Source organism: Trachurus japonicus, chromosome 17, assembly GCF_045865225.1.
Source record: "Trachurus japonicus isolate A0001 chromosome 17, Traja_1.0".
In the NCBI taxonomy this organism is placed as follows: Eukaryota; Metazoa; Chordata; class Actinopteri; order Carangiformes; family Carangidae; genus Trachurus; species Trachurus japonicus.
Window position 1 is genome coordinate 17,589,333 of NC_140923.1, and position 27,995 is coordinate 17,617,327.

Sequence of the window (27,995 nt, forward strand, 5' to 3'; positions counted from 1 at the left end):
ATTTTACTACCAGGTTTGTTGATCAGTCCTGATACAAAAGAAATCATGTTTAGGAATGTAAACCAAAATTACGGCCTATATGCTCTGAACTCACTGTTAAATTAATGCTAAACACTGCATTTCCTTTTGTTTTTTAACTGTGTTTCCATACAGAATTTTCCATATATATTGAATTGAAAGAAAAAGGCTCTAACAGGTCAGTGGGAGGTAGAGGAGGAAGTCAGAGTGTTGTGATCTGGTGCCCTCTGCAGACCGAGAGGAGGCACATGTTTTACAGTAGAGTTACTGTGAAATATAATTATCTAAACCATTATAAATAACAACACTCGGTAGACCACTCCTATGAATGGTGCTTGAACTGCTTTTATATATTTATTTTCGACTCTTAACAAGCATATAAAGCACTTTACTCGAAAGTAGAGATATACACATGGTAGTGCTCTGGCCTGAGGGCGGACTGGGCTATTCTCAGTCAATTTAAAATGACATGAATGACAATAAATGCCAGTGGCTTGGTCTGGTGTCGTGTCTGTTGTTTCTGCTCTTTATCTCATTTTCACGCCGATTATAGGCCGTCAAGTGCCCACCAGCATTGTGAATCAATAGGCATGTTTGTTTCAAGAAATACCAGTGCGATCCTGAATTATGGGAACAATGAAACTGATGAATTGCAAACGTCACCCTGAATTACAGCGTTTAAGCAGATGCACATGTTTGGTGGTGATACACAGACTAGAAAATGTAATTAACATTACGCTTTCATCTAAGTTTTATTCAGTCAGGAGGAGGGACCCTTCAGAGTAACTACGAATCAACATAATTATAAACATTACTAGACCAAAAATATGTCAACACCTGAAGTGTTGCATCTCCTTTCAAGACCACAGGTATTAGAGATGTTGACTGTAAGGATTTGCTCCCAGTCACCCTACAACAGCATTAGTGAGGTCAGCCTGATGTGGAGTGATAAGGCCCAACTCTCAGTCTGCGTTACACTTCATCCCAAAGCCATTAGATACGGTTCAGGTCAGTTTTCAGGCCAGTTATTCTGAGCTGGATTTCTTTACAGACTTGACTTTGGTAACAAGCTAAGTTTGTTTTCATATTAAAGTTCTTCCCATAAAGTTTGAGGATCATAATTGTAAGTTTAGGGTCGATCAAACTGGTCAATCAAACTGGCACATTTGTCCGCATCGGCCTCTGATGAGCTGGTTTGAGAGATGGCATGCCATTCATGCGTGTCACGCAAATCACTTTTCCACGGGCCCATGTGACAGGCCCAAGATGTTCCTTTTCATGCCACTTTCTGTATAAAACTCCCAACGACAGAAACATTCACACAGTGTCTGTGAGAACATTGCCTCAGGGACAAGGAACAAACTTCATCATGGCCGCGAGGACTTTGGTTGTGGCCTGTGCTCTCTTTCTTGGAACGTGCTTCATCATGCACGGCCAAACGACAGAAACGACACATGCCTTCTGCAAGATCGTCTGGCAAGAATTTAGTTTTTCATTTGATTTTCCATTATAGATAGATAGATAGATAGATAGATAGATAGATAGATAGATAGATAGATAGATAGATAGATAGATAGATAGATAGATAGATAGATAGATAGATAGATAGATAGATAGATAGAAAGCTATAAATATGTTTTACTCTCTCTGTTCCCAGGTTGGTTGCAGTGCCATGTGAGCAAGTCAAAATGGCCATCGTGACTCAGATTAAAGCAATGGGCTCATACAAGGTAAGAAAGTTGATAAAGAGTAACTTCACACATTAGTTACTGGTTTATTTTATTGACTAACTTTTTACTCTTTATGTAGTTAATGCAAATTTACATTAAGATTTTTCTGTGCTCGTTTTCCAGCTCGGTCCAGTGAGCGCACTCCTAATTCAGGCCAACCACACCTCTGCGGTCGGTCAGATCGAGAGCGTGAACTTCACCATGAGCGGCATATCTATGGGCATGGGCTGCCACATACAAGTAAGAGAAACATTTACACATCTAATTCATCTTAATCATCATCAGTTATATGTTATTCATTATAGAAAGAACTTTAAAAGTGTAATGTAATTAATTAATTTATGTTTTCTTTGGTGCTGTTCAGGGTTCGTCCATGTCGGCTTTCTGGTACAGCCTCTTTGATAACGGCACCAATTACTGTAACCTCCACAACATCATACAAGGTACAGCTTCAGCTTTTTGTTGACTAAACTGAGAAAAAAAAACAGATTAAGCAACTGAGTCAATATCCTAACAACCACAATCCAATCAGTGTTTATCCTGACCCCTGTGTTTCCTGTCTGTACAGGAAGTGGACTCACCAAAGGACCAGGTTTCGTGGAGTTCACCAACGAGTGGCTCTGTCTTGGATTTGGACTTTCTGACTGCAAATGAGTGTGAAATCTGAAATGTGTTTTTGAATGGTTGACACTGTCATACAAAAGAATAGATTTATTGAATAAAAGTTTCGTTCACACAAATTAAAATAGAGTATTATGACACTCTCTCTCTGATCAATTTGTTTACAGGACACTGCATGGTGACACATGATAGCATGAACTTGTGTAACTGTCTCTCTTCTCTGACTGATTAAATAAAATGTGTTTGTGAACTAATTTATAAAAGTGGAGTTGTTTCATTTCATTTTATCGTTTAATTTCATTTCATTTTATTGTTTAATTTCAAAACTAATCAAACAATGATGGCAACACTGACTGAGATCATATGATTTTTATTTCAAAAGTGCCAATACAACAGCATGAAAATGAGCAATATTTGGTTTCTCATGATGATTTAATTATTGACACATTTGATAATCAATGCTGCAGCTACGCACAGAAGTCAGAATTTGTCATACATGATATGTGTTTTAAAAAAGAAAAGAAAAAGAAAAACAGAAGGATCAAACACACTGCCATCATTTCAGTTTCAAACTTGTTGACACTTCAACTAGGAAGCACACAGACAGGGGAGGTTATTGTTTGACTAAATATTGGACTTTGAGCATCCTGTGTCTCTGTATAGCAGCTGTCCTCTCCTGAAACCTTCTTGAACTTAACACAGGATGGTGCTATAGACTAAACAATAGGGAGCAGAAAATGTCAGCTGACCTCTTTGGAAACCCCAGAGCTGCTGGGCCTCTGAGGGTGGGGGTTTCTGGAGTCTGGGGTGGAGCAGTTGCAAGGCAAGGCAATTTATTTGTATAGCCCGTTTTTACAAACAGTTTGTCTCAAAGGGCTTTACATGGCATCATAACAACACCCTCTGCCCTTAGACCCTCACATCGACTGAGGAAAAACTCCATAGAAAACCCTTTTAACAGGAAAAAATTGGAGAAACCTCAGGGTGAGCAACAGAGGAGGGATCCCTCACCCAGGACGGGCAGACGTGCAATATTTGTTGTATACCTTAAGTTAAAGGTCTTTATAATTTGAAATAAGTGAATATAAAACAAATATCATATCAGTTTCAACTCTGCCAAGACCTCATTTGGATGTCAGGTCAAGAGGGATTTGATATTTCCATATTACCTCCATTCACAATATTTTGGTGGAGTTTCAGTTCTTTTTGTCTTTCTTTTCTTTAAATAGTCAGTCACATAGGGTTAAAACAACAACAACAACAACAACGCTGGAGTCACACAAACCTATGGTGCATGACACTGTTTTTGTCACACTACCCACAAGACTCTTTAAAACTAAGACAACTGTCCATGTTTTCCTTCTCTACAGGATTCTTGTTGTTGACGTCTTTCCACAGCTGCCTGACCCAGATTCAGGAGGAAGTGGGTCTGTAATAACATGTTGTTGGCTCTCATTCTAAAATCAATTATCATACCTTTCAATAAAACATAGAATATATGATAATTGATTCACTGATTCAATAACTAATGTGAAATTAACCAATTTCCTCTTGGATCACATCCATTGAAGGTCAGACAGTGGAATATTTAGGTTATAATGTTGCCAATATAGGTGATTTTTGACACAAAATTGAACTGTACACTGAATTTTGCGGCTGTGTTCAGAAAAGTGCATCAGCCTTTGTCATGTCTTGGGGAGGCTGTCTTATTTCCATCTTGAGAAGTCCATGACGATCTTATTTGACCATGCTTTTGAAGAATCAATTTCATCTCTTTTTGGCGTCATGGTATCTTTAAATAGAAGGAATTCTCAGAATCACATTGTACAATGGTCCAGTGAGCTGATTGGTGAGTCACAGGCTAACCTGCCACCACTGTGCACCAGACAGGTACAACAGACGGCTTGATTTTACACGTCGACCACTTTGAAATTCAGCTTCTTCTTCCTGGATGGAGATAGAGCTTTGTTCCAGCAGCCATCAATAATTACTAATATTGCAAAGAAGCAATGCTTAATTAATTAATTACTTAATTCATTTATATTATTCAGCTTGTACACATGATGTTGCCTGTTCTCTGTGTAAAATTGCTAACTATTTTATACAGTGGATCAGATGTACCCACATATATAAATAAAGTAGCCTGATCTGATGTGACCTCTGACCTGAATCTCCAGATCAGTGAAGTAGGTTACTCTGATTGAGCTTTAGTTTAAGTTTAGGACATAACCATAAACTGAAGACACCATCTTCTATAAATCTTGGCAAAAAATTATAAATGTTGATGATCATAATGAATTCACTGCCGTTTTTCTTTAGCTACTCTTTCCTGCACATTATGTCCGATCACATCTCCTTGTTATGTGCGCAAAATTATATTAATAGAGTTATATTCATATGACAATGTGTTCATTTATTTATTTCACAATGTTCCCACACAGCTATCGAATTAAAACTATGCCATTACATTATCTGTGTAAAAGTGATAACAGATGATTTCAATGCATAAAATCGGTTGCAATGAGGCTTTTATGTGTTGCTGTGACTCTGCTGGTCGTGTGTCTATTGGGGAGGAGTAAAATGATAACCAACATTAACACTAATTACACGAAGTAGAAATTAGTTATGCCGTTTTTGTGTGTGTTTGAGCAGGTTTTGGGCTACATGTTTCCAGTTTACCTGTTCTTTTTCAAATCTCTGTTAATTTCACATTTCCTATAAATTGACATTTCTTCCTTCTGTTGTCAAGACTCACAGCTTTAAGGACAAGAAATAAATAATAATTGAGTCATAAGTTTTTTATTCTATATTTGTAGACATCTCCTGCTGTTGTCTAGTTGAAGATGAGAAGAAATTGACTGACGAGCCTCCTGTTGCCTGGCGGCCAGCTGGAAAAGGTCATCTGACTTGTGAATGACCATCATGCATTTCACCATGTAAATCAATATTACAGTGATTTCACAGAATATAAAAAAAGTGCTGAAAACCCCAGAGAACATATTTGTTGTTTGTTGTGTTGTCTTTAACTGATGACGAAGGTGATGATGACTATTTTATCTGTATACAGGCACAGCATGAAACAGCCCATGCAATGTCAACCTTCAAAATTACCACTAATGTTCACATGATTGTTTTTTCCTGTCTACATCTGTTTGGATGTGAATTGATGACATTTAACTTGAACAGGAACTTTTACACATGCAGTTTTTAAAGTCGTAATTTGGATTGGAGATCGAGCCGGCGATCTCCTGCATAAGGGCCAGAGGTGATATGGGAAGTGCACTAACCCACCAGTGCACCTCTTACACATAAGGAAAAATTAATTGGAGACAGGACCATTTGCATAACTTCCATAAAGCACAAGCTCAAAAAAAAAGGAAGAAAAAAAAGCTCAACGCACAAATGATGCTGCATGCTGTACCTCCAGCTTTTTTAGTTTCTACAGGTGGCAAATCCATAGCCAAGACAAGCCCATTCATTGGTCGTCTCCGTGAAGCCTGGTGATAAGTTGAGGCCACTCGCTAAAGACAAGATCAATTCACACAAATAGGATTAATTCACTTTATGTTTTCTTTTTTTGTTTTCCTACAAAATACATGAAAAATAAAAAGCAAAGTCTATTCATAACACACAAAGACTACATCTTGGTTCAATAATGCATGAAAATTCACCTATAGCTATTGTATAAAAATAGATAATCACCTGCAAGCAAGTCGTAGAGGTTGCAGTAGTTGAGGCCATCGTCAATAACACTGGTGACCGTGATAGAAGCTGACTGAGCCTGCAGCAAACAGAAAGAGGTTGTGATGTGTTATTAATTATCTAAAAAGTTATTCATGTTAAACACTCAGGTGTGAGACAACTCACAGACACCCAGCAGCTGCTGGTCAGTAGGGTCTTGTGTAAGTTGAAGTCTACGCTCTCAACATGCAGGTGGTCTGGGGAAGTGTGGTGGGCATGGATCGATGAGTTGGTGACTGAAACAAGCTGGAACAGAGGACAACACCTATATGTTAAGACTTATATATCAATACCATTGCAAATATGTGGCCATTTGCACTGTTCACATTGAAAACTAACTGATCAAAAGTGTGTGGACACACAGACAAAGTCCACATTGAACTTTGTACACTTTTTCCATATTCAAACCAGCCTGGAGGGATTTTCTCCCCCTGACCAACAAGAGCGTCACTTCACTAAGGTTGACTACTGGTGGTCAGGGTTCAGGACAGGACACCGTCAATCTCTTCAATTCAAACCTTGAAAACCACTACTTTTTGAATATATTACGCACGAGGGCACTGACAAGATAATGAAAAAACCTCTCCCTGGCTGCAATAATTGGTTCCAAGACAACCAATTATCAAAGAGAAAAAATGTATATATGCAGTAGGATTAAAATTTCTCTAAATTAGATCAAAGGGACCAACTAGAACCATGAAAAATAGCTGCAGAATGTAAGGAGATGGACATGGAGAGGACAAGGTGTCCACATGGGTTTCCCTATGGACTGTGTGTTAACAGTGGAGATATCAAAGAGAGTTGATTTGTTGGCATGCATTAGAAAAAGAAACTATAACATGACAAGAAAAAAAAGAAAAACAGACCTGAAGTTTGAATATACAACCCATTCGAAATACTGCAATGAATCAGCAACTCTTACTGTATAGTGACATTTTTCGCAGATATTCATCGGACTGAAGTCTCGAATCTGCTGCACCAGTTTGGAGCCAACATCAGCACAAGGAAGTGCAAACAGCCTGGAGGAAGAGAGCACTTAACTCTTGAGACGACAGAGAGCAGAAGCAATCTACTTCCTGTGGATGTTTTTTTTTAATAAGAAGCTCTATTTTTCTTTCACAGGATATCCGTCTGAACTCAAATGCAAAGACACAATGAAACCCACACTAAGCACACGTCAGTGAACCTTACCAGAGCGTTTTGCAGAAAGCGTGGTAAGGAATAGGTACAGGAATAGCACCTGCAGAGCCAAACAGTGCTGTGAAGAGAACAGAGGCCAGCAGTACAGTCCTCATGGTTGCCCGCTCTGTTGAGTTTCCTGTATTCCCTTGATGCAACCTGAGCTTATGAGTGAGCAAGGGGATTCATTTCCGAGGAAAATTCAGATCTAAGAGCCTCGTCACGAGGACCAGGATGGCCGATTAAAATTGATCAGATCAAGGGCGTGAGTTATTGGTCTTGCAGAAAGTGGCCTCTACTCAAGCCCTTAGTCACAGCAGTTAGAGTAAATGCAGCTCTGTGCATATTTAGTGTTATACCTTATTTATTATGATGAAATGCAGCACAGCATAACAAACAAATTAGAAAAAAGGCAAAGTCAAAGTCAACATTTTTTTTGTTGTTGCATGAATCAGTGATATAAATCACTATAAATTCAGCCATTTCCAACTCACTTGCTTTAAATAATTCAAAAAAACAAACAAACAAAACACAGATACCTAAAACAGAGATCTGTCATGTGATAGGCTACCTGAATTTAGATTGAAATTATATTATGGTGTGTCCGCTTCATGCTTATCTTATATATATCATAAAGAGAGCAACTGTATACTGGATATTTTACAGGTGGCAACTACTTCCAGCTGAAAAATGAAGCCAACACTTTATGGCCAAAAACTACATTTCCTTGAATAGTCCACTTGAAAGTGGCTCCAAAGGTGAGTCAGTCCCCATAGGACCCCATATTCAACTTTACAGTTGAAATAAACATGTTTATAGTGGTAGGAAATGTATGCATGTATTCTTACTCGTTTGTAGTTGCAGCTGACAGCCACAAAGACAGCAACAGCAGAAGTTTTCAATGCTGGTTAGGCAAATGATGAATTTCTGACTCTGGCAATCAGCTCATGCATCAATTTTCATTCTTGTAGCATGTGACCTGGCAGCAATTGATTGAGCCAAAGAAGAAACAAAAAAAGAAACCTGTGGCTTGTCTGTTTCTGGTGTTTGATCACTCAATTGTCTCTTATTTACCTCACAAGTCCCGAGGTGAGCTCATTGTTTGGAGGACTATTGACCTGATAAACCTGCCCATGAATGCAGAGCTTGTCATGCCTCTTGCCTTTGGCCATCTCCGTAGTTCTTGTTATGATCAAAGTCTCAAAACCAATAAACAGTGTGTAGTGTATCGTGTCTTGTATGAGAAGTAATAAATCCCTTGGTAGGCAGCGTGGTGTGCAAAGCTCAAATAACTAAACTGTAACCAGAAAGCAGAGGGAAAATTTGGTGTGTAACCAATTACATCTGATATGCGTCATGTGTTTATTGTAAATAAATGTAAAATCCATCTTATTATTCTATTCCTGAACACCCTGTACCCATATGCCCGAATAAGCAGCAACAACAGTGGAGGAAAGCAGTAATCTGCATTTGGACTGACAGCTCGAATGTTATGCCCACAGGCGCCAGAGTGTGGGAAGTGTTGGCTGTTACTGGTGTGTTTCTGCCATCATTCTGCACTTGTAAGTGTAACTAACGAGCCCAAACAAGCTCCATAACTAATAGTGTATTGGTTTAGGCACCATGGAGCCTTTAAAGGGCTCATGAAATGATATCAGTGCTTCTTTTATTTAGTATTTCAGGCTCAGTATCAGAGAGCAGTCCGGGAATGAGGAGAGGAGAGACTGGCTTTTGGGGGATGGGCCCGCCCACAATCACTCTGCACCCCAACTGATGTATATACAAAGACAGTTTAGAAACATAGAGACAAGGTGGGGGGAGCCTACGTGCGACCACGCCTACTTGGGAGACAGGAAGTATACACCATTTCATATCATTGGTGCCATATACATCTATGATTGACTTTCATATCATATCATAGTATCTTTCATATCCATGGGTGCCCCCCTCACCGGTGTCCAGATTCAGTTTTAAATATTAGTTATTCATTTGTAGTATTTCCTCTAAAAGTGTGTGGCATGTTTTTGTTTGCCTTGAAAAGCTAATCACGGCCTGACTGAAAAGGTCAGAGGTCATAGCTCAATAATGTGGAGCCAGAAAAAAAAACAGAGATGCTAACAATTGTTGTAGCATTAGCTCTTAGCTGTTAGCAAAAAAATGTACGTTTGTAAATGGATTAATTGTCCACCAGACTCTGCTTCCATATCAGATATTTCATGATGATGTTGAACTTCAACACTGAACAGTTGGAGATGGAGCTGGAAGAGCCACGTTTATAGTAAGTTAATGACGCTACTCTCCAGGTTATAATAAATGGGCCTAATGTGTCCGGACATATTACATCTGTGATCCGTACAGTATGTAACCTCAGACAAAAGTGTCAGTGGTGCAAGAATATTAATAGCACATCCTAATGGCACCGCCCCCTATGAAATTCAAATACCCCCCTTATAGCTAAGCTCTGGCAATGTGTCTGGGCATAGCTGCTCTGAATTCACACCAGTCCCTTTTGAAAAGCACAAAAATGCACACAGAGCATAGTAGAATTGCTTTTCTTTTTATTGGTATTTTTCTTTATCATGACAAACTGTAATGCAACAGCATAGAAGAAACAACTAAAACAATAGGGGTTTAAACCAAATATAACACAATCATGCATTTGGTCAAATCCTTTCAACAATGAAGCTTGTTAGTCTTTACATGTGGCGAGTCCATAACCCAGGCAAGCCCATTCGCTGGTGATCTCCATGAAGCCTTTTGATGTGGTGAGTCCACTCGCTAGAATCAAAACATAGATCAAAATCAGATATCTTTTACGTGTCAGACTTCACTCAGAGCAGCAGACATAAAAAGACCATTCAAGTAAAGTCCTTGGCTCCTGAACTCACCTGACACCAGGGTGTAGAGGTTGCAGTAGTTCAGTCCATCATCAAGAAGACTTGTAAATCCAAGAGAAATGGACTTTGCCTTGTGAAGCAGACAAGTAAGTAATTGAGGATTACTAAATACATACCACATTAGTGTGTTTCTAATGATTTTTCCTTCAGCTTCAAAAACATTTCTCCCCACCCATTGTGACGAGTTAAATTCTGTGGCCTCTAATAAAAACCTCTTTTTCCCAGGAATAGGCAGCTTATTACAATTGAGCTGAAATAATGGGGCTCTGTATTCATGAAAAAAAAAACATTCATAATTATGCTTTGTCATAAAACCCCACATTTCTGATGAATCATCATCATCACTTATACTTACAGACACACGACAGCCACCAGTCATTATGGGACTGAAGGTGAAGCTCAGGCTCTCAGCCTGAGGGCTAAAAGGTGAAGAGTGGTTGGCTTTGATGGTTACAGGGGTGACTGACACAAGCTGGAAGAAAAAGCAATTCATTGACTTTTAACAGTGATACTGGATATGGGTAAAAATAGATTTTTCTACCCATCCAATATATGACTAATGTAATCATACACGCGATTGCCTCTTACCCTATACTGACATGCGTCACAGCCAATCATGGGGTTGAACGATTGAATCTGATGCATTATTGTGGTGCTGATTTCAGTACAAGGTGTTGCAAAAAGCCTAGAAGACAAAAGACACTAGTTTGCTTTCCTGATAATAATGATAATAAAAAAGAAAAACAGATTCACATTCTAATAAAAAAGACACAGAGTGAAAAACAAGCTTACCATACTGTTCTGCAGAAGGCACTGTAAGGAGACGGCCCAGGAGGGAGAGCGACGGCAGAAGTGCAGCCAAACAGTCCTGCAAACAGAGCAGAGGCCAGCAGCAGAGTCTTCATGGTGAAGTCGGGATGTTTGGTCGCTTCCTTCCTCCTGCAGTGAAGTGTGTTACTGGTGAGAGTGGGCTGGCTGCTGCTCTGACGTGTGGCTGAGAGAATGGATCTCTCACAGGCCAATTTATGCAAAATAACAACCCTAACAGTGGCAATCTTGATGAAGAGTGTGACACAGTGGTCTTGTGGAAACCATTACATGATAGGGGAAACCCTCAGGTCAGTCATTCATGTCAGTAAGTCACTGCCCATCCTCCGATGTGAAGTCTGAGCCTTCACCACCTTGAAAGACAACACCAATGGCAGGTTAAGCAAAAACTTGCATCTCATTTAGGGGTCAAATCTAATAGAAAAAAACGTTTATTGTGCACTTTTATTTTTGTTCCAGTGAAATACATATCCAGTCTTTAGACCAGACATTTGTTGTTATGGTGTTCTTAGCATAGGCTGCACTTGTAAGAAGAAAATAAACAACAATAAGAAGAAGTCAACTTTTTCTTTTAAATTCAGCTATCTTTAAAACAGAAGTAAGCGGAATATTTGTGTTAATATAAGTCTTATATAGTTTTATCTTCCGACAGCAATCACTTACATAGAGTGTTTGGTCTGAAACACGGGTCTGTCAGTCACTCTGCTCTGCTGTAAGCCGAGGAGAAAACTTTCCTTGTATCCTACAACCTTTATCCAATGAGGAGAGAGAACGTGTGTGTGCAGCCAAGGGATGCGCGTGCAGGAAGTTTGCCAAAACGACCGGATCATTTACTTCTGTTTTAAATCAAAGGTCTTTATATGTATAAATATATATTCTATACCTAGTTTATGTTACCCATGATGAAAATGATTGGATACTGATCTTCTCTTCTCTCACACATGGCTTCATCAGTCTCAGATGGATCTCAACAATGAAGTCAATAGTCACCTGTTTTGTGCCTGACCATCCGCCATGTAAGCGATTTCACACACATTTTATATGCTCATTGTGAGTGTGAAGGGGAAGAACTGGCCCTGGGGTGGTGGGTGGTGCTGTTGGGGATTCACTGAACAGAGTCTACCTCTTTATCTTATTTATCTATTCAGCCTATACTTCCTCCTGCTTGTATCTACTCTTTTTCTTTCTTTTTAAAGGCCACATTTCTATGTTATGAAGAATTGGAACAAAATAAACTAGAGAAAAATTGGAACAAGAAGAAAGTTGAAAATGTCAAATGACATTATTTTATTATGTTACATAAATAGTATGCATTCAGTAAGAGGACAAATAACACAAAAAAAACACATCGCCAATTGATTAACTCTTTGAAATAATGAACAATTTGAGGTCATTGATCTGAATGTGAAATGAAGGAGTCAAAGACAAGTGACAATAGCATGGGAATGCTTTTGTAAGCAAAAAACTATAATGAGCGCTGTATATGGTAGATCCAGTGGTAAAGTCATGACCCAGTCTGAACCAGTGTTGCCACACTGATACAAGACTTCACCAGGTATCTTATGATGTTGATTTTTTACACAATTATATTTTTTTCCCATCCAAAATAAAGGTGTTTGTTCATATTCTGAACTCAAACATATCTTTACTTTAATATCTTTGTTCCCTAATTATAGCTAAAAATTGATCTATTCTCTTAATCTTGTACTATGGTGAGGTTTTATCTATTTTATAATCTCTGTTTGTACAATGTTTTTATAAACCACATATTTATACTGTTTTATTTTCTCTTTTTTTAGTAAGATAAATATTACCATCGACAATGTAATATCATCTCCTATTGTTTTAACTCCCTCTTAATCTCTTCTTTGACCTACATTTTATGTTGTATCTTGACATCATTGCAAATGGGGGAAACCACAATGATTTTTGAATTATGATTTAAATTATGGAATTATGGTTTGAATAAATGAAATACCTATTTGATAATCTATTTTTTTTAGATTATTTTCAAACTTTTTAATGCACCTTTATTCACACTGAATGACCCAAACCCAAACTAATATGCTTTGCCTATAACATAATTATGTGTGTTATTACTTTATAATCCCTTCATGTATGGTGTATTATACAGTATTTTCATCTTGTGCTCACCTTATGGTTGTAATAGCTGTGTGAAGGAATGACCTTAGTGCATATGTGGAGAGGTCACTATTTTAGTGACACACTATACCACCAGTTGAATACTATTACTATAATAGTCATTATCCAGATATTTGGAAATTTGGCAAAACGAGTTAGTGGAAATTAATTCATAGAAAAATAAGACTGAGATGTGTCAAACTATAGACTCTCTCTCTATCTACCCTTCCTGCCCAGTTGTAGGACAAAGGCACACACATAAAGACACAGAAAGAATAATACAGTTGCAGCTCTTTATTAATATTCCTCTAAATCTACTAGGCAGTGATATATGCAGCATGTCTAGAAGTACATACCATATAAACTACCAAATCAGAACTAGCCAGGACTAAGGGAAAAAACTAGGGTTTTAAATGAAATCCAACAATGTCATGCATTTGTTGTTCAAGTCATTTCAACACTGAAACTTGTTAGGCTTTACAGGTGGCGAGTCCATATCCCAGGCAAGCCCATTCACTGATTACCTCCATGAAGCCTGGTGCTGAGGTGAGTCCACTCGCTAGAAACAACACATGGATGGAGATGAGGTCAGTCCACATTCATGTCTCACATTCCTTTGTTTATACATGAATAAGAACGCCACTGAATACGTAAAAGTTAAAGTACGTTTCTGCTGTAAACTGTGACACAATCTGAACTTCTTCACTCACCTGACAGCAGGTTGTAGAGGTTGCAGTAGTTGAGGCCACCATCCAGGAGAGTGGTGAATCCAAGAGAAGTGGACCCAGCCTGGTAAATGTGGAAAATAAATAAATAAATACATCCAGTATTGATGGAAAGAAAGAATTATGCACTCAGTAAACAATTGAGTGCAATTAATACTTACAGTCACACGGCAGCCACCAGTCATGACGGTGGGATGGAAGGTAATGGTAATGTTTTCAGCCTCAAGGCCATCAGGGGAGGTGTGGTTGGCTTTGATGCCTAGAGGGGTGGCTGACACAAGCTAGAAGAGAAAACAGTTCATTGTTAAACCAAAGCTGTATAACTTTTTACAATGATGTTAGAAACTGTTAAAAAAAACAAAAACAACTGACAATATTTGTTTGAAGCTGATGAGTGGTACTTACCATATACTGACATTTCTCACACCCAAATGCTGGGTTGAATGTTTGGATCTGTTTCACTAATGTAGTGCTTATTCCAGCACAAGGTGTTGCAAAAAGCCTGGATGGAAAGAGACACTTGTTAGCACTCCTGACAACTAAAAACAGTCAAAAACTCAAATATAAATACAGATACACAGAGTGAAAAACAAGCTTACCATACTGTTCTGCAGAAGGCACTGTAAGGAGACGGCCCAGGAGGGAGAGCGACGGCAGCAGTGCAGCCAAACAGTCCTGCAAACAGAGCAGAGGCCAGCAGCAGAGTCTTCATGGTGAAGTCGGGATGTTCGGTCGCTTCCTTCCTCCTGCAGTGAAGTGTGTTACTGGTGAGAGTGGGCTGGCTGCTGCTCTGACGTGTGGCTGAGAGAATGGATCTCTCACAGGCCAATTTATGCAAAAATAACAACCCTAACGGTGAAGACTTCCAATTATTCTTGAAATTGATTTGATAAAGAGTGTGACAAGGTGGTCTTGTGAAAACCATTACATGATTGGAGAAACCCTCAGGTCAGTCATTCAAGTCAGTATGTCACTGCCCATCCTCCTGAGTCCAACCTTTGACTGGTTAGGCAAGCACATAACATAAATCTAAAAGAAAAAAAACTTTTATTGTGCACTTTATTTTGGTTCCAGAGGAAAATCCACTCTTTAAAGCCCCTATACGGAGCTTTTAACTGGATATGCAAAAGTCTCTGGTTTCTGCTGATGTGTCTCTGTTACCTACAACAGCAAATGAGCCCATCAGTGTGAAGATACACTATTTCTAAGTAGTCTAATTCTATACCTCTGGAAGGCATGGTCGGGTCGGACCACTGACGAAACGATATGACGCTGCTAAAAAAAAAGAAAAAAGGAAGTCCTGTCTTCTTTCCGACGTTTCCAAAACAGATCTACACAAACGTCTTCATGACAGTGGGAAATGCAGTCTTCATTCCGGCAAAATGCCACCGCTTTCGTCCACAGGGGCCGCCAAAATCAACACTACTGTAAATGAAAAGTCTGTACAGGGGCTTTATAGACATTTATGGTGGAGTTTCAGTGGGCCTCATTCACGAACCATTCTTAAGATCAAATTTGTTCCTAAGTCCCACTTACGCAGGATCACCTACACTCTCTCAACTAATGAGGAGATGGCTTTTATCAATTTAAGAGCACAGTTGTGAACATTTCTGTGGTCTAAGAATGCCTTCTTGAATCTGATGTTTTTCCTTTCTTAAGAATGACTTAAGAAAGGATTTAAGAAAATAGTTAAGACGATATGGTGAATATGGCCCAGTGTTCTTAGGTTGCATTTGTAAGGAGAAAACAAACAACAATAAGAAGTCAGCTTTTTCTTTTAAATTCAGCTATTTTAAGATTAAAGGGTCAGTTCATCAAAATTACAGCAAAATATATTTTATATACCCAGTTCAGTGAGTTGTGAGGAAACTGACTGACACTGATCTTCTCTCACACGTGGCTTCATCAGTCTCAGATTTTACAGATCAACACATGTATCTCAACAATGAAGTCAATAGTCACCTGTTTTGTGCCTGACCATCCACCATGTAAGTGATTTCACACACATTTTATATGCTTATTGTGAATGTGAAGGGAAAGAATTGGTCCTGGGGTGTTGGGGGTTCATTGAACAGAGTCTACCTCTTTATCTTATTTAACTATTCAGCTTATACTTCCTCCTGCTTGTATTTCCTCTTTTTTTCTTTTTAAAGGCCACATTTCTAAGTTTTAAAGAATTGGAAGAAAATAAACTGTGAAGAAGAAAAATTGGAACAAGAAAATTTTTTAAATGTTATTTGAAAATGTCAAATGACGTTATTTCATTATGTTACATAATAGTATGCATCTAGTAAGATGACAAATAAAACAGCATCACACCATGAAAAAAGACACATCACCAATTGATTAACTCCTTAAAATAATTATCTATTTGAGGTGAAACTCCACCATCACAAAAATGTCTTTAAAGAGTGGATATTCCTCTGGAACCAAAATAAAGTGCACAGTAAAAGTTTTTTCTTTTAGGTTTTTGTGTTTAAATGAGATGTTAGTGTTAGCCTAACCAGTCATTGGTGGTCTTTAAAGGTTGGACTCAGGAGGATGGGCAGTGGCATACTGACTTGAATGACTGACCTGAGGGTTTCTCCAATCATGTAATGGTTTTCACAAGACCACCTTGTCACACTCTTTATCAAATCAATTTCAAGAATAATTGGAAGTCTTCACCGTTAGGCTTGTTATTTTGCATAAATTGGCCTGTGAGAGATCCATTCTCTCAGCCACACATCAGAGCAGCAGCCAGCCCACTCTCACCAGTAACACACTTCACTGCAGGAGGAAGGAAGCGACCGAACAGCCCGACTTCACCATGAAGACTCTGCTGCTGGCCTCTGCTCTGTTTGCAGGACTGTTTGGCTGCACTGCTGCCGTCGCTCTCCCTCCTGGGCCGTCTCCTTACAGTGCCTTCTGCAGAACAGTGTGGTAAGCTTGTTTTTCACTCTGTGTATCTGTATTGAGTGTGTTTTTAGTTGTCATGAGTGCTAACAAGTGTCTCTTTCCATCCAGGCTTTTTGCAACACCTTGTGCTGGAATAAGCACTACATTAGTGAAACAGATCCAAACATTCAATCCAGCATTTGGGTGTGAGAAATGTCAGTATATGGTAAGTACCACTCGTCGGCTTCAAACAAATATTGTCAGTTGTTGTTTTTTAAAAAAAAACAAAAAACAATTTTTTATTTTTTTATTTACCAGTTTCTAACATCATTGTATGTAAAAACTGTTTTCTCTTCTAGCTTGTGTCAGCCACCCCTCTAGGCATCAAAGCCAATCACACCTCCCCTGATGGCCTTGAGGCTGAAAACATTACCATTACCTTCCATCCCACCGTCATGACTGGTGGCTGCCGTGTGACTGTAAGTATTAATTGCACTCAATTGTTTACTGAGTGCATAATTCTTTCTTTCCATCAATACTGGATTTATTTATTTATTTATTTTCTCATTTGCCAGGCTGGGTCCACTTCTCTTGGATTCACCACTCTCCTGGATGGTGGCCTCAACTACTGCAACCTCTACAACCTGCTGTCAGGTGAGTGAACAAGTTCAGATTGTGTCACAGTTTACAGCAGAAACTACTTTAACTTTTACATATTTGGTGGCGTTCTTATTCATGTATAAACAAAGGAATGTGAGACATGAATGTGGACTGACCTCATCTCCATCCATGTGTTGTTTCTAGCGAGTGGACTCACCTCAGCACCAGGCTTCATGGAGGTAACCAGTGAATGGGCTTGCCTGGGATATGGACTCGCCACCTGTAAAGCCTTGTAAAGCCTAACAAGTGTCAGTGTTGAAATGACTTGAGCAACAAATGCATGACATTGTTGGATTTCATTTAAAACCCTAGTTTTTTCCTTAGTCCTGGCTAGTTCTGATAGTTTATATGGTATATGTAATTGTAGACTAATAGATGCTGCATATATCACTGCCTATGTAGATTGAGAGTAATATTAATAAAGAGCTGCAACAGTATTATTCTCTCTGTGTGTTTATATGTGTGCCTTTGTCCTGCAACTGAGCAGAAAGGAGGAAGAGTCTATAGTTTGATACCTCTCAGTCTTATTTTTCTATTATTTAATTTCCAATAGCATGTCCTTGGGTTTTGCCAAATTTCCAAATATCTGTCACTCAAAAAGAATAAAAAGATACACAGAGGCCATAAAACAATATAAATCTGTGTTTTATAAAAACATTGTACAAACACAGATTATAAAATAGATAAAATCTCTCATCATAGTACAAAGAGTAGATGAGGGTGCAAGAGAATAGAACGGTTTTAGCTATAATTAGGTAACAAAGCTATTGACTTTACCACTGGATCTATTTCTGTTTACAGCAGCATCACTTGTCTTTGACTCCTTTATTTCTCTTAACAACATCTGGGCCTCATTCACGAACCGTTCTTAAGAACAAATTTGTTCCTAAGTCCCACTTATGCAGGATCACCTGACACACACTCTCAACTTACAGTATGAGGTCTAAGAATGCCTTCATGAATCCGATGTTTTTGCTTTCTTAAGAATGACTTAATAAAGGATTTAAGGAAATAGTTAAGAAGATACAATTTTATAACTGTATTTTTTGTTGTTGTTGTTGTTGTTGTTGTTGTTGTTGTTGTATTGATTTTTTACACAATTTTATAACTGTATTTTTTCCATCCAAGATAAAGGTGTAAACATTTCTTAACTCCAATAGCTTTGTTACCTAATTATAGCTAAAACAGTTCTATAATCTTGCACCCTCATCTACTCTTTGTACTATAATGAGAGATTTTATCTATTTTATAATCTGCGTTTGTACAATGTTTTTTATAAAACACAGATTTATACTGTTTTATGGCCCCTGTGTATCGTTTTATTCTTTTTGAGTGACTAACAGACAACACATGACACAGGGCAATAGAGCTAAGAGTGGAGACACAACAAGACAATCACCCAACAGGACAACAAAGTGGAGAAAATTAAGTAAAAAAGTAATAAGAATAATAAAAAAAATAAATAATAATTATAACCTTCCTGTAAATAGTTTTGGTTGTAATCCTCTGTGTGTGTGTGTGTGTGTGTGTGTGTGTGTTAATATGGGTACAACGTAATAGGTAAACCATGGTGCTGTTGTATATGTATATACATATACATATACATATATGTTACATCCCTTATTAGGAACAGTCAGGGCCGTTGCATGTGGGAGAAAGGTGATGACAATTCTAGGAGCCCACAGCCCAGTAGGGCCCACAAAACCCCCCAGGAGGACGATTTTTTGTGTGACTAAATTCCTCTTATACACAGTCAATCAAAAAAGTGGTGATGAAAAGTCAGGGGGTGGAGGCTCATGTCAGTATTTTTTCAGGGGGCCCAGAATTCCTAGCAACGGCCCTCGGAACAGTAACCCGACAACCAATGAAGAGAGAGACAAGTAAAGAACCAACAATTTCTGAATTTATTCACATTAGAACAATGAACAAACAAATCAACAGAGGTTTCTCCAGTGTGGATAAGGGAAGGAGGGCCGTGGGGGGTCGTGCCAAAGAAATGACAAGGGCGGGACATGAGACCTGTCAATCATCTACACTCAGAACATCAATGAGAGCAGACATCCCGTGTTATATCCTGTGTTTTTCTTGAAACTATTTGATACTGTTGCCACTTTGGATTTCACTAAGACGTATACCAATCTTTTGTATGTTATTTAGAGAATATTTGTCTCATCTTTTGTAGTGTAATGCAGGGAGGGCTTAGCCCTGCTAGCCCATTGATACCAGCCGTCACTGCCTATAACATATGTATGTTATTACCTTATAAACCTTTAATGTATGGTGTATTATATTTCCAGCTTGTGCTCACCTTATGGTTTTAATAGTCCTGTGAAGGAATGACCTTAGTGCATATAAGGAGAGGTCACTATCATAGTACCATACCACCAGTTGAATACTGTTACTATAATAGTCATTTACCCAGGGGGCAAAATCCCAGTTTTTTGAAAAACGGACACGGAGCGTTGTAAAAGGTTTGACACCAGAAATGATATCTAGGAACTTCAAGGATTAAAACCTGGGTGGACAACCCGGTCAACTAGCTGCTGGAAAGCTACAGGGGGCCAAAACCCCTTTCTGGGGTCATTTTGATGGCGAAATGATGTAAATGCAAATATTTAGGTACTACAATGGCATACATAGTCATACAACTATGAAATTTGGCAGAGAGTATCTTGACACATAGGGGGAGGCATGAAAAAAAGATTCTGGGGTTTGTTGCAACTCAATTTTAAGATATCACCCCCAACATCCCAAAAAAGACCAAAAAAAGTTAACAGTTCGCCTGACAAATTCTCATGAAAATTATTATTTTTCATGCACTTTATGGTGAATATCTATGCTTAACATATATATAGAAAATTTCCTTAATTCATAAGCTTCCATTTGAGTCCAAGATAGCCTTTCTACTAGCTACTGGAAAGCTACAGGCTGTCTCCAAACAATGCAACACCTATTTTGAAAAACTAACATGTTACTGGCATGATCAGAAACCATTCTATTTCTGGTCTCCCCAAAGTGAACAGATAGATAGAGAAGACCGTTGGCCACAGCAAGTGGGGCTTTTGAGATAGAAAGGCTATCTTGGACTCAAATGGAAGCTTATGAATTAAGGAAATTTTCTATATACATGTTAAGCATAGATATTCGTCATAAAGTGCTGAAAAAATAATAATTTTCATGAGAAATTTGTCAGGCGAACAGTAACTTTTTTTTTGGTTCTTTTTTGGGATGTTGAGGGAGATATCTTAAATTGAGTTGCAACAAACCCCAGAATCTTTTTTTCATGCCTCCCCCTATGTGTCAAGATACTCTCTGCCAAATTTTATAGTTGTATGACTATTTATGCCATTGTAGTACCTAAATATTTGCATTTACATCATTTCGCCAGCAAAATGACCCCAGAAAGGGGTTTTAGCCCCCTGTAGCTTTCCAGCAGCTAGTTGACCGGGTTGTCCACCCAGGTTTTAATCCTTGAAGTTCCTAGATATAATTTCTGGTGTCAAACCTTTTACAACGCTCCGTGTCCGTTTTTTTGCTTTGCCCCCTGGGTAATTATCCAGATATTTGGAAATTTGGCAAAACCCAAGGACATGTTATTGGAAATTAAATAATAGAAAAATGAGACTGAGCGGTATCAAACTATAGACTCTTCCTCCTTTCTGCTCAGTTGCAGGACAAAGGCACACATATAAACACACAGAGAGAATAATACTGTTGCAGCTCTTTATTAATATTACTGTCAATCTACATAGGCAGTGATATATGCAGCATCTATTAGTCTACAATTACATATACCATATAAACTATCAGGACTAGCCAGGACTAAGGAAAAACTAGGGTTTTAAATGAAATCCAACAAAGTCATGCATTTGTTGCTCAAGTGATTTCAACACTGAAACTTGTTAGGCTTTACAGGTGGCGAGTCCATATCCCAGGCAAGCCCATTCACTGGTTACCTCCATGAAGCCTGGTGCTGAGGTGAGTCCACTCGCTAGAAACAACACATGGATGGAGATGAGGTCAGTCCACATTCATGTCTCACATTCCTTTGTTTATACATGAATAAGAACGGCATACGTAAAAGTTAAAGTAGTTTCTGCTGTAAACTGTGACACAATCTGAACTTCTTCACTCACCTGACAGCAGGTTGTAGAGGTTGCAGTAGTTGAGGCCACCATCCAGGAGAGTGGTGAATCCAAGAGAAGTGGACCCAGCCTGGCAAATGAGAAAATAAATAAATAAATGCATTATTGATGGAAAGAAAGAATGATACACTCAGTAAACAATTGAGTGCAATTAATACTTACAGACACACGGCAGCCACCAGCCATGATGGTGGGACTGAAGGTAATGGTAATGTTTTCAGCCTCAAGGCCATCAGGGGAGGTGTGGTTGGCTTTGATGCCCAGAGGGGTGGCTGACACAAGCTAGAAGAGAAAACAGTTCATCGTTAAACCAAAGCTGTATGGTGTTTGTGCCTTTTTTTTCTTTCTTTAAAAAAAAAACAAAAACATTTGTTTGAAGCCGACGAGTGGTACTTACCATATACTGACATTTCTCACACCCAAATGCTGGGTTGAATGTTTGGATCTGTTTCACTAATGTAGTGCTTATTTCAGCACAAGGTGTTGCAAAAAGCCTGGATGGAAAGAGACACTTGTTAGCACTCATGACAACTAAAAACAGTCAAAAACTCAAATATAAATACAGAGACACAGAGTGAGAAACAAGCTTACCACACTGTTCTGCAGAAGGCACTGTAAGGAGAAGGAGTTGGAGGGAGAGGGCCAGCAGTTAAAGTGCCAATCAGTCCTGCAATGAGAACAGAGGCCACCAGCAGAGTCTTCATGGTGAAGTCGGGCAGTCAGGTTGCTTCCTCCTAGTGTAGTGGTGCCGTTGAGAGTGTGTGGGCTGTTGCTTCTCAAGCAAACCCATTTATACAAGTACTAGGCTCATCATGAGGGTTAGTAATGAGGCTTGAAATGGATTTGGTTAAGGGTATGACTGGTGGGTCTTGTGGTGATAGTCTGACCCGGTGGTCTTGTGCTCACTGTTTGTAACCTATTACACATGAAACAATTCTTATTTTAAAATGGGTAGATATCCACCAATGCTACATGGTGCATTTGTTTGTATTTCTGTATCTGGAAGTGGGCACATCATTGACAGAAGATACACAATATGACAGTATAATGCAAACAATAATGCAATAATTGTTAGAAGTCAAATGTACTGTCTTTTTTAATTCAACTCATTTCTCATTTCACCAATATTTGAGAGTTGCACCAACAACATTTCAGGGGGAGAGAAGAGGAACAAATTTCTCATAGACAGTTAGACCCAAATTATGAAATAAAGAGAGTGAGAGTGAGAAAACTATCTGAAAAACATGACCATTGTTTATCTTTTTAAAATTGGGTGAACCAAATGTCTAACCTACTTCTCTTTAATCTGTTTCCCGTAGTGCACATATCAAACCCAGCCAAGGAAGAATTGGTCATTTCATTTGACTCATTAATAACCATTTGTTGACTGCTATGTTAATGAAGAGGAGATGATTTCATGCACATCATTTGCTATGCATGTGGCCACTGTGACTAATACAGGCATTTTGTCTTGAAGTCAAAGAGAGGCCATACACGCATACATCATGGTAAACAACTGTTAACAACCTAAGATAAAATCATATAAGATATGGGCCATTGCCTCGTTGCATTGAGGCTAATGTGAAGGTGAAGACTGTACAGAACCTTAGTAACAATGGTATAGCCTTTATTGTCATTGCAAAACAACAAAATGCAACAGAATTTGCAGCGCTACGTCTATCAAAGCTTGTTAAAGCGCAGTTTCAGGAGCAGGAACACACACCAATCACAGCCCAGCCTCCTACAGTATATAAGCGGACCTGACCCTCCCCCTCAGTCTCTCGCTCCTACATTCGCATTCCCTCTCTCCCACCCTCTCTTGCTTTGTTTTTCTCTCTCCTCTCTCCTCTAGGACACTAGGGGTTCATCGATGCCAAGGCGCTGCTACAGACCTCCAACACTCCCCACACCGCACTCAAGAACCCATCCCATTCATTCCATTAATTTTCATCATTGTTCAATACATCTTCTAAACGTATCTGATTGGTTAAAAATGTATATTTTAAATAGGAGTCTAAATAAATATTGCACATACCACATAGCTTGCCTGAAAAGCAGGCAAGCTATGCAACATTGACAATTACAGGCCTAAAGCCTTAGCCAGCATAAAGTGCTGGAGACAATACTGCTTGATAGATTAATTAAAGTCATTAAGCATAACCATGGCACTGACCCATGTATTTATGCTCTAAAAGAAATTGTAAGTAAGTATAAAAATCAGAATTCATCAGGTCTTCTTTGATCGAGTTAACCATAAAAAACTGTTCACTAAAATGGTTGAAAGAGGTGTACCTGTATGCATAATGAGGGTGCTGGCATATTGGTACGCCAATCAAACTATGCAGGTTAAATGGGGACATTCAGGGGAACATATTGTCCCCCTTTCTCTTTAACCTGTATATGGACGAACTATCACGGCAACTCACAGCCTGTAGGACTGGTTGTATGATTGGTGCCAAAAATTAAACCATCTGATGTATGCGGATGATTTGATTGTTTTTTCCGCGAGCAGTGCTGGTCTCCAACAGCTGCTGAATGTCTGCTCTGTATATGGTGCTGAACACGACATAAAATATAATGCAAGGCAGCAGGAGTTATGTTCTGATCTGCCAGACTAGAGAGGACCAAAAAATGGCTTTTCCTCTTTTTAAACTGTCAAATAATAATATTGCTCCTTTAAAAAGGTCAAATACCCAGCAAAGGTGTACACTTTTATAGATCATGTACACAACAATTGCTATACTTGAGACCAAAACAGGGGAATTTGCCACAGGGGGGCACCATAGATACACTCAGGGACTTCAGTGCATATGGTCAATAACAGGAAATCTAGTAGTTTGACTGAGAACAATGGACTGTTTTGTGAATTTTCATCAAGGGTGGTCCACAACAGGCGCACACATATATATATATATAGCATTTAAATTTTCTCATAGCAAGATAAAGCATTGGATTGAAAAGTGCCTACTCCTTAAGATAAATACTTCCATCACTAACACTTAACAAGCACAAATATTCTGGTCCAGTTATTTGGAGATTTAGGGAAATGAAAGAATGGGTGGTGCATGCAAAAACAGAGCGAGACAGAGCGTTATAGCATTGCAACTTCTTTATTAGTATTTCTCTATATCAAGCTAAACTACAAGAAACAGCTGGTCCTAAAGGGAAAACTAGGGTTTAAAATCAAATGTATGTATCATGCATTTTTCCTTAGTCAAATCATTTCAACACTGAAGCCAGTTAGGCTTTACAGGTGGCGAGTCCATAGCCCAGGCAAGCCCATTCATTGGTCATCTCCATGAAGCCTGGTGCAGTGGTGAGTCCACTCGCTGGAATCAAAACATGAATGGAAATTAGATCAATAAGACATTCATTGTTACATATTCTGCAACTTTCAATAAAAACATGGATGGTACAGCAATAATAATAATAATAAAAAAGATTTAAAATAGCTTCCAATGTAAAATATAACACAATGTGGACTTGTTGACTCACCTGACAGAAGATAGTAGAGGTTGCAGTAATTGAGTCCATCATCAAGAAGGCTGGTGAAACCCAGAGAAGTGGACTGTGCCTAGTAAATAAGAAAATAAAAAAAAAAGAATCCATGGTACCGATTTATACTCAGATTTATGCACTGTTCTGAAGGTTTACAATCCAATGCATTTAAAGAGCAGATAGTAGAGGTGGCAGTAAAACTCTTTGAAAGCATGCAATTTGAAATGTAGTAATTATCAAGGTAGATATTATTGTATTAACTTATATGCAACGAGTGTGACAGTTTCCATTTTTCATTTAAAAAAAAAGCATAATTAATACTTACAGACACACGGCAGCCGCCAGTCATGATGGTGGGAGTGAAGGTAAAGGTTATGCTCTCAGCCTGAACGCCATCAAGAGAGGTGTGGTTGGCTTTGATTGCACGGGGGGTGGCTGACACAAGCTAAGGGGAGAAATAATTTATTATTAAACACATATATGACTATTAACATTGACATTAGACCTTGGTAATCTGTGTATCTTGGTGGTGTCTTATCACTTATTGGAATTGAATCCTATCATGTAAACAAATTATTCTTACCATATACTGACACTCGTCACAGCCAAGCACAGGGTTCAGTGCTTGAATCTGCTGCACCATTGTGGTGCTGATTTCGGCACAAGGTTTTGCGAAGAGCCTAGAATGGAAAAGAAGAAGCAACATGGAGACATTCAAGCTTTAAAGATGAATTCAAACATCCTCTTTTGAGTTACATTAAACTGCAGCACACACAAATTGACGCTGAACTGTTGGAGATAAGCAATTCTTACTCACCAGAGTGTTCTGCAGAAGGCATGGTAGGGAACGGGAACAGGGAAAGGGACAGCAGCGATGGAGCCAAACAGTACTGCAAAGAGAGCAGAGGCCAGCAGCAGAGTCTTCATGGTCACTGTTGGAGTGATGCAACGTTCCTTCTCTTGAAGTGCAGTGTTATTGTTGAGAGTGGACTGGGTACTGTTTCCCTTTCAAGCCCTTTTATACAAAATATCAGACGCGTTTATTGGGGTCAATAATCAAGCTTGAAATTGATTTGTTTAGGATTATGACATGTGGGTCTCGTGCTAATTGTCTGACTTGGTCTCCTTGTGCTGATTATTCTAATTACACTGGAAACCATTCTTATTATAAAGTGGGTATTTACCACATCTACACTTTGGTTCAATTGTTCATTATTATGTATGGGAATCAGCAGTTGCAGGATAGAAGTGAAGAGAATATAATAAAAAATAAAAATAAACGCAACAAACCAAGACAAGGTAGAAAAGCATAATAAAAAATGGGAAACATTTAAGTTTGATTAAATGTATATTGATTAGTAACTGTAAATCTAATTTCCGTACGTTTATATCTTTTTATAAAAATAAAAAAAAACACCTTTCTGTCCTGTTTGGTCCTGCTTTGTTTTGTTTTATCCAGTCTTGTTTTTTGTCCGTTTGTTTTTGTCAGTGGTGTACATTGTATGTATCTAAAATTGTATGCCATTGCCTGTTTCCATTAAAAAGTAAATAAATTAACAAATACATTTTAAAAAGTAAAGAGAGAGGCAGCAGTTCGACATATATCTACAGATTTAAATTTGTCACTTCTTCCAACGTGTGTGACCTCTGATGCTCATCTGATGACAAAATGACTCTCGATCTATCGTCTTATTTTATAAACTGTAATCAATTGTTTGTTATATAAACATATCTTTTTTAATTTAAGTGATCCAATTAAACAAAGCTTTAATAAGTATCTCTTTGTAAAGAGCAGCACAGGATGTTGAGGATGTCATCTGACTTGTGAATGACAGTGACTTGACTATTTTTTTAAAGAATAATATGGCTTCATGTGCAGCATGTTCATGTTAACTGTGACTAACTACAGATTTTTCTGTTAATTTGACACAGACAAACATACACACACATACAGTAGTATGGAAAAGAGCAAATTTGCGAGATGTATCTGATGATTCAAGAACATATGTAACAGTCATCTGGTCTAACACATAAATGTTAGTGTGTTGACAGGAAGCAGTTCCATTGAACTCTGATATCATTTGCTTTACTATAAATTAAAAAAAGAAGATTCAAACAGGGCAGATGAGATGCACTCTAGGATGCCGGAAAAATTGGATGTTGGTGATTTGGCTGACATAAATTTGCCTGTCATGCTGCTCAGCATTAGGGCTAATTTAGAGTGTCATTAAAAGAAGTAGATGGGGCTGATTAAAGCAGTCAATACATCAGGGAGGTAGGGTGTGGAAGATCAAGGAGCATTTACTGCAGCCAAGATCTTAGATAGGTACACACAGTATAGACTTCAAGGTCTGAATGAGAAGTAAACATGATAAACTATATAATAGCCTATATTGAGTATATTTTGTCTTCCTTATAGGAAGAAATTTGTTTTTAATTTATCTGTTTCATGCATAAAGATAAAACAAATGCATAATGAGAGCGACCCTATCATGTTCCTTGACACAGACATTCAAATCATCAGACATCAGACACTGGTGAGTGTGTAAAAAAGTGCAAAAAAATTGATTATACTGTAGGTCATTTCAACACGGTCATGCACACAGTGTTGTTTACCTAACACAATGTGAGTCTGTCAAGCAGTCATCAGGTCACGGTACTTTCAGGACTTCTAAGTCTGCAATAGCAGAACAAATTAGACTCAGCAGTCCTGGATTACCGTCCATACCTAGTGAGTGAATCGTTTAAAGTCACAAGGCCATAAGTGAGCATCCAGGAATGATGTTTCCTTGTGAGATGGTCATCCCTGATGATAAGTTTCCTTTGTTCTTTTGGAATACCAGTATGTTTACAACTACAATGTACTAGCCTATATGCCTCTATGCAATAAGATTCTTTGAAATGAAATCACAACAGCCTTGTGACGCACACCCA

General features: G+C 38.5%; 4 protein-coding genes and 1 long non-coding RNA gene across 5 annotated transcripts; 2 read left to right on the forward strand and 3 right to left on the reverse strand.

Annotated features, from left to right (window-relative positions):
- The first annotated feature begins 1,658 nt into the window (after nucleotides 1-1,658).
- LOC146970452 (uncharacterized) lies at nucleotides 1,659-2,482 on the forward strand. Its single transcript, XM_085804849.1, has 4 exons — nucleotides 1,659-1,748; nucleotides 1,872-1,988; nucleotides 2,113-2,191; nucleotides 2,317-2,482. The coding sequence occupies exons 1-4, from the start codon at nucleotides 1,707-1,709 to the stop codon at nucleotides 2,400-2,402; spliced, it is 324 nt and encodes a 107-aa protein (XP_085660975.1). The 5' UTR covers nucleotides 1,659-1,706; the 3' UTR covers nucleotides 2,403-2,482.
- Nucleotides 2,483-6,071: 3,589 nt separating this feature from the next.
- LOC146970453 (uncharacterized) lies at nucleotides 6,072-7,158 on the reverse strand. The gene is made up of 3 exons (XR_015038014.1): nucleotides 7,033-7,158; nucleotides 6,237-6,356; nucleotides 6,072-6,150 (listed from the first exon to the last, which is right to left on the reverse strand). It is a non-coding gene; the product is annotated as an uncharacterized LOC146970453 (long non-coding RNA).
- Nucleotides 7,159-9,946: 2,788 nt separating this feature from the next.
- On the reverse strand, nucleotides 9,947-14,610 carry LOC146970454 (uncharacterized). The gene is made up of 5 exons (XM_085804913.1): nucleotides 14,481-14,610; nucleotides 14,287-14,383; nucleotides 14,043-14,162; nucleotides 13,867-13,945; nucleotides 9,947-10,067 (listed from the first exon to the last, which is right to left on the reverse strand). The coding sequence occupies exons 1-5, from the start codon at nucleotides 14,591-14,593 to the stop codon at nucleotides 9,979-9,981; spliced, it is 498 nt and encodes a 165-aa protein (XP_085661039.1). The 5' UTR covers nucleotides 14,594-14,610; the 3' UTR covers nucleotides 9,947-9,978.
- Nucleotides 14,611-16,649: 2,039 nt separating this feature from the next.
- On the forward strand, nucleotides 16,650-17,855 carry LOC146970455 (uncharacterized). The gene is made up of 5 exons (XM_085804795.1): nucleotides 16,650-16,803; nucleotides 16,888-16,984; nucleotides 17,118-17,237; nucleotides 17,334-17,412; nucleotides 17,563-17,855. Exons 1-5 carry the CDS (start codon nucleotides 16,691-16,693, stop codon nucleotides 17,652-17,654), a joined length of 501 nt encoding a protein of 166 aa, XP_085660921.1. The 5' UTR covers nucleotides 16,650-16,690; the 3' UTR covers nucleotides 17,655-17,855.
- Nucleotides 17,856-21,254: 3,399 nt separating this feature from the next.
- LOC146970456 (uncharacterized) lies at nucleotides 21,255-26,021 on the reverse strand. Its single transcript, XM_085804914.1, has 5 exons — nucleotides 25,879-26,021; nucleotides 21,961-22,057; nucleotides 21,726-21,845; nucleotides 21,555-21,633; nucleotides 21,255-21,409 (listed from the first exon to the last, which is right to left on the reverse strand). The coding sequence occupies exons 1-5, from the start codon at nucleotides 25,986-25,988 to the stop codon at nucleotides 21,321-21,323; spliced, it is 495 nt and encodes a 164-aa protein (XP_085661040.1). The 5' UTR covers nucleotides 25,989-26,021; the 3' UTR covers nucleotides 21,255-21,320.
- Between the last annotated feature and the right edge of the window lie 1,974 nt (nucleotides 26,022-27,995).

Excerpts from the sequence above, each read along its gene's own strand:
- LOC146970454 (XM_085804913.1), bottom strand. The coding sequence starts at position 14,593 with ATGAAGACTCTGCTGCTGGCCTCTGCTCTGTTTGCAGGACTGTTTGGC. Across the intron at positions 14,163-14,286 it reads GTGAGAAATGTCAGTATATG|CTTGTGTCAGCCACCCCTCT; the intron begins GTAAGTACCACT and ends TTTCTCTTCTAG. Across the intron at positions 10,068-13,866 it reads CCTCTACAACCTGCTGTCAG|CGAGTGGACTCACCACATCA; the intron begins GTGAGTGAAGAA and ends TTTTGATTCTAG.
- LOC146970456 (XM_085804914.1), bottom strand. The coding sequence starts at position 25,988 with ATGAAGACTCTGCTGCTGGCCTCTGCTCTCTTTGCAGTACTGTTTGGC. Across the intron at positions 22,058-25,878 it reads GCCTTCTGCAGAACACTCTG|GCTTTTTGCAACACCTTGTG; the intron begins GTGAGTAAGAAT and ends CTTTCCATCCAG. Across the intron at positions 21,846-21,960 it reads GTGAGAAATGTCAGTATATG|CTTGTGTCAGCCACCCCTCT; the intron begins GTAAGTACCACT and ends TTTCTCTTCTAG.
- LOC146970452 (XM_085804849.1), top strand. The coding sequence starts at position 1,707 with ATGGCCATCGTGACTCAGATTAAAGCAATGGGCTCATACAAG. Across the intron at positions 1,749-1,871 it reads AAGCAATGGGCTCATACAAG|CTCGGTCCAGTGAGCGCACT; the intron begins GTAAGAAAGTTG and ends CTCGTTTTCCAG. Across the intron at positions 1,989-2,112 it reads GCATGGGCTGCCACATACAA|GGTTCGTCCATGTCGGCTTT; the intron begins GTAAGAGAAACA and ends GGTGCTGTTCAG.
- LOC146970455 (XM_085804795.1), top strand. The coding sequence starts at position 16,691 with ATGAAGACTCTGCTGCTGGCCTCTGCTCTGTTTGCAGGACTGTTTGGC. Across the intron at positions 16,985-17,117 it reads GTGAGAAATGTCAGTATATG|CTTGTGTCAGCCACCCCTCT; the intron begins GTAAGTACCACT and ends TTTCTCTTCTAG. Across the intron at positions 17,413-17,562 it reads CCTCTACAACCTGCTGTCAG|CGAGTGGACTCACCTCAGCA; the intron begins GTGAGTGAACAA and ends TGTTGTTTCTAG.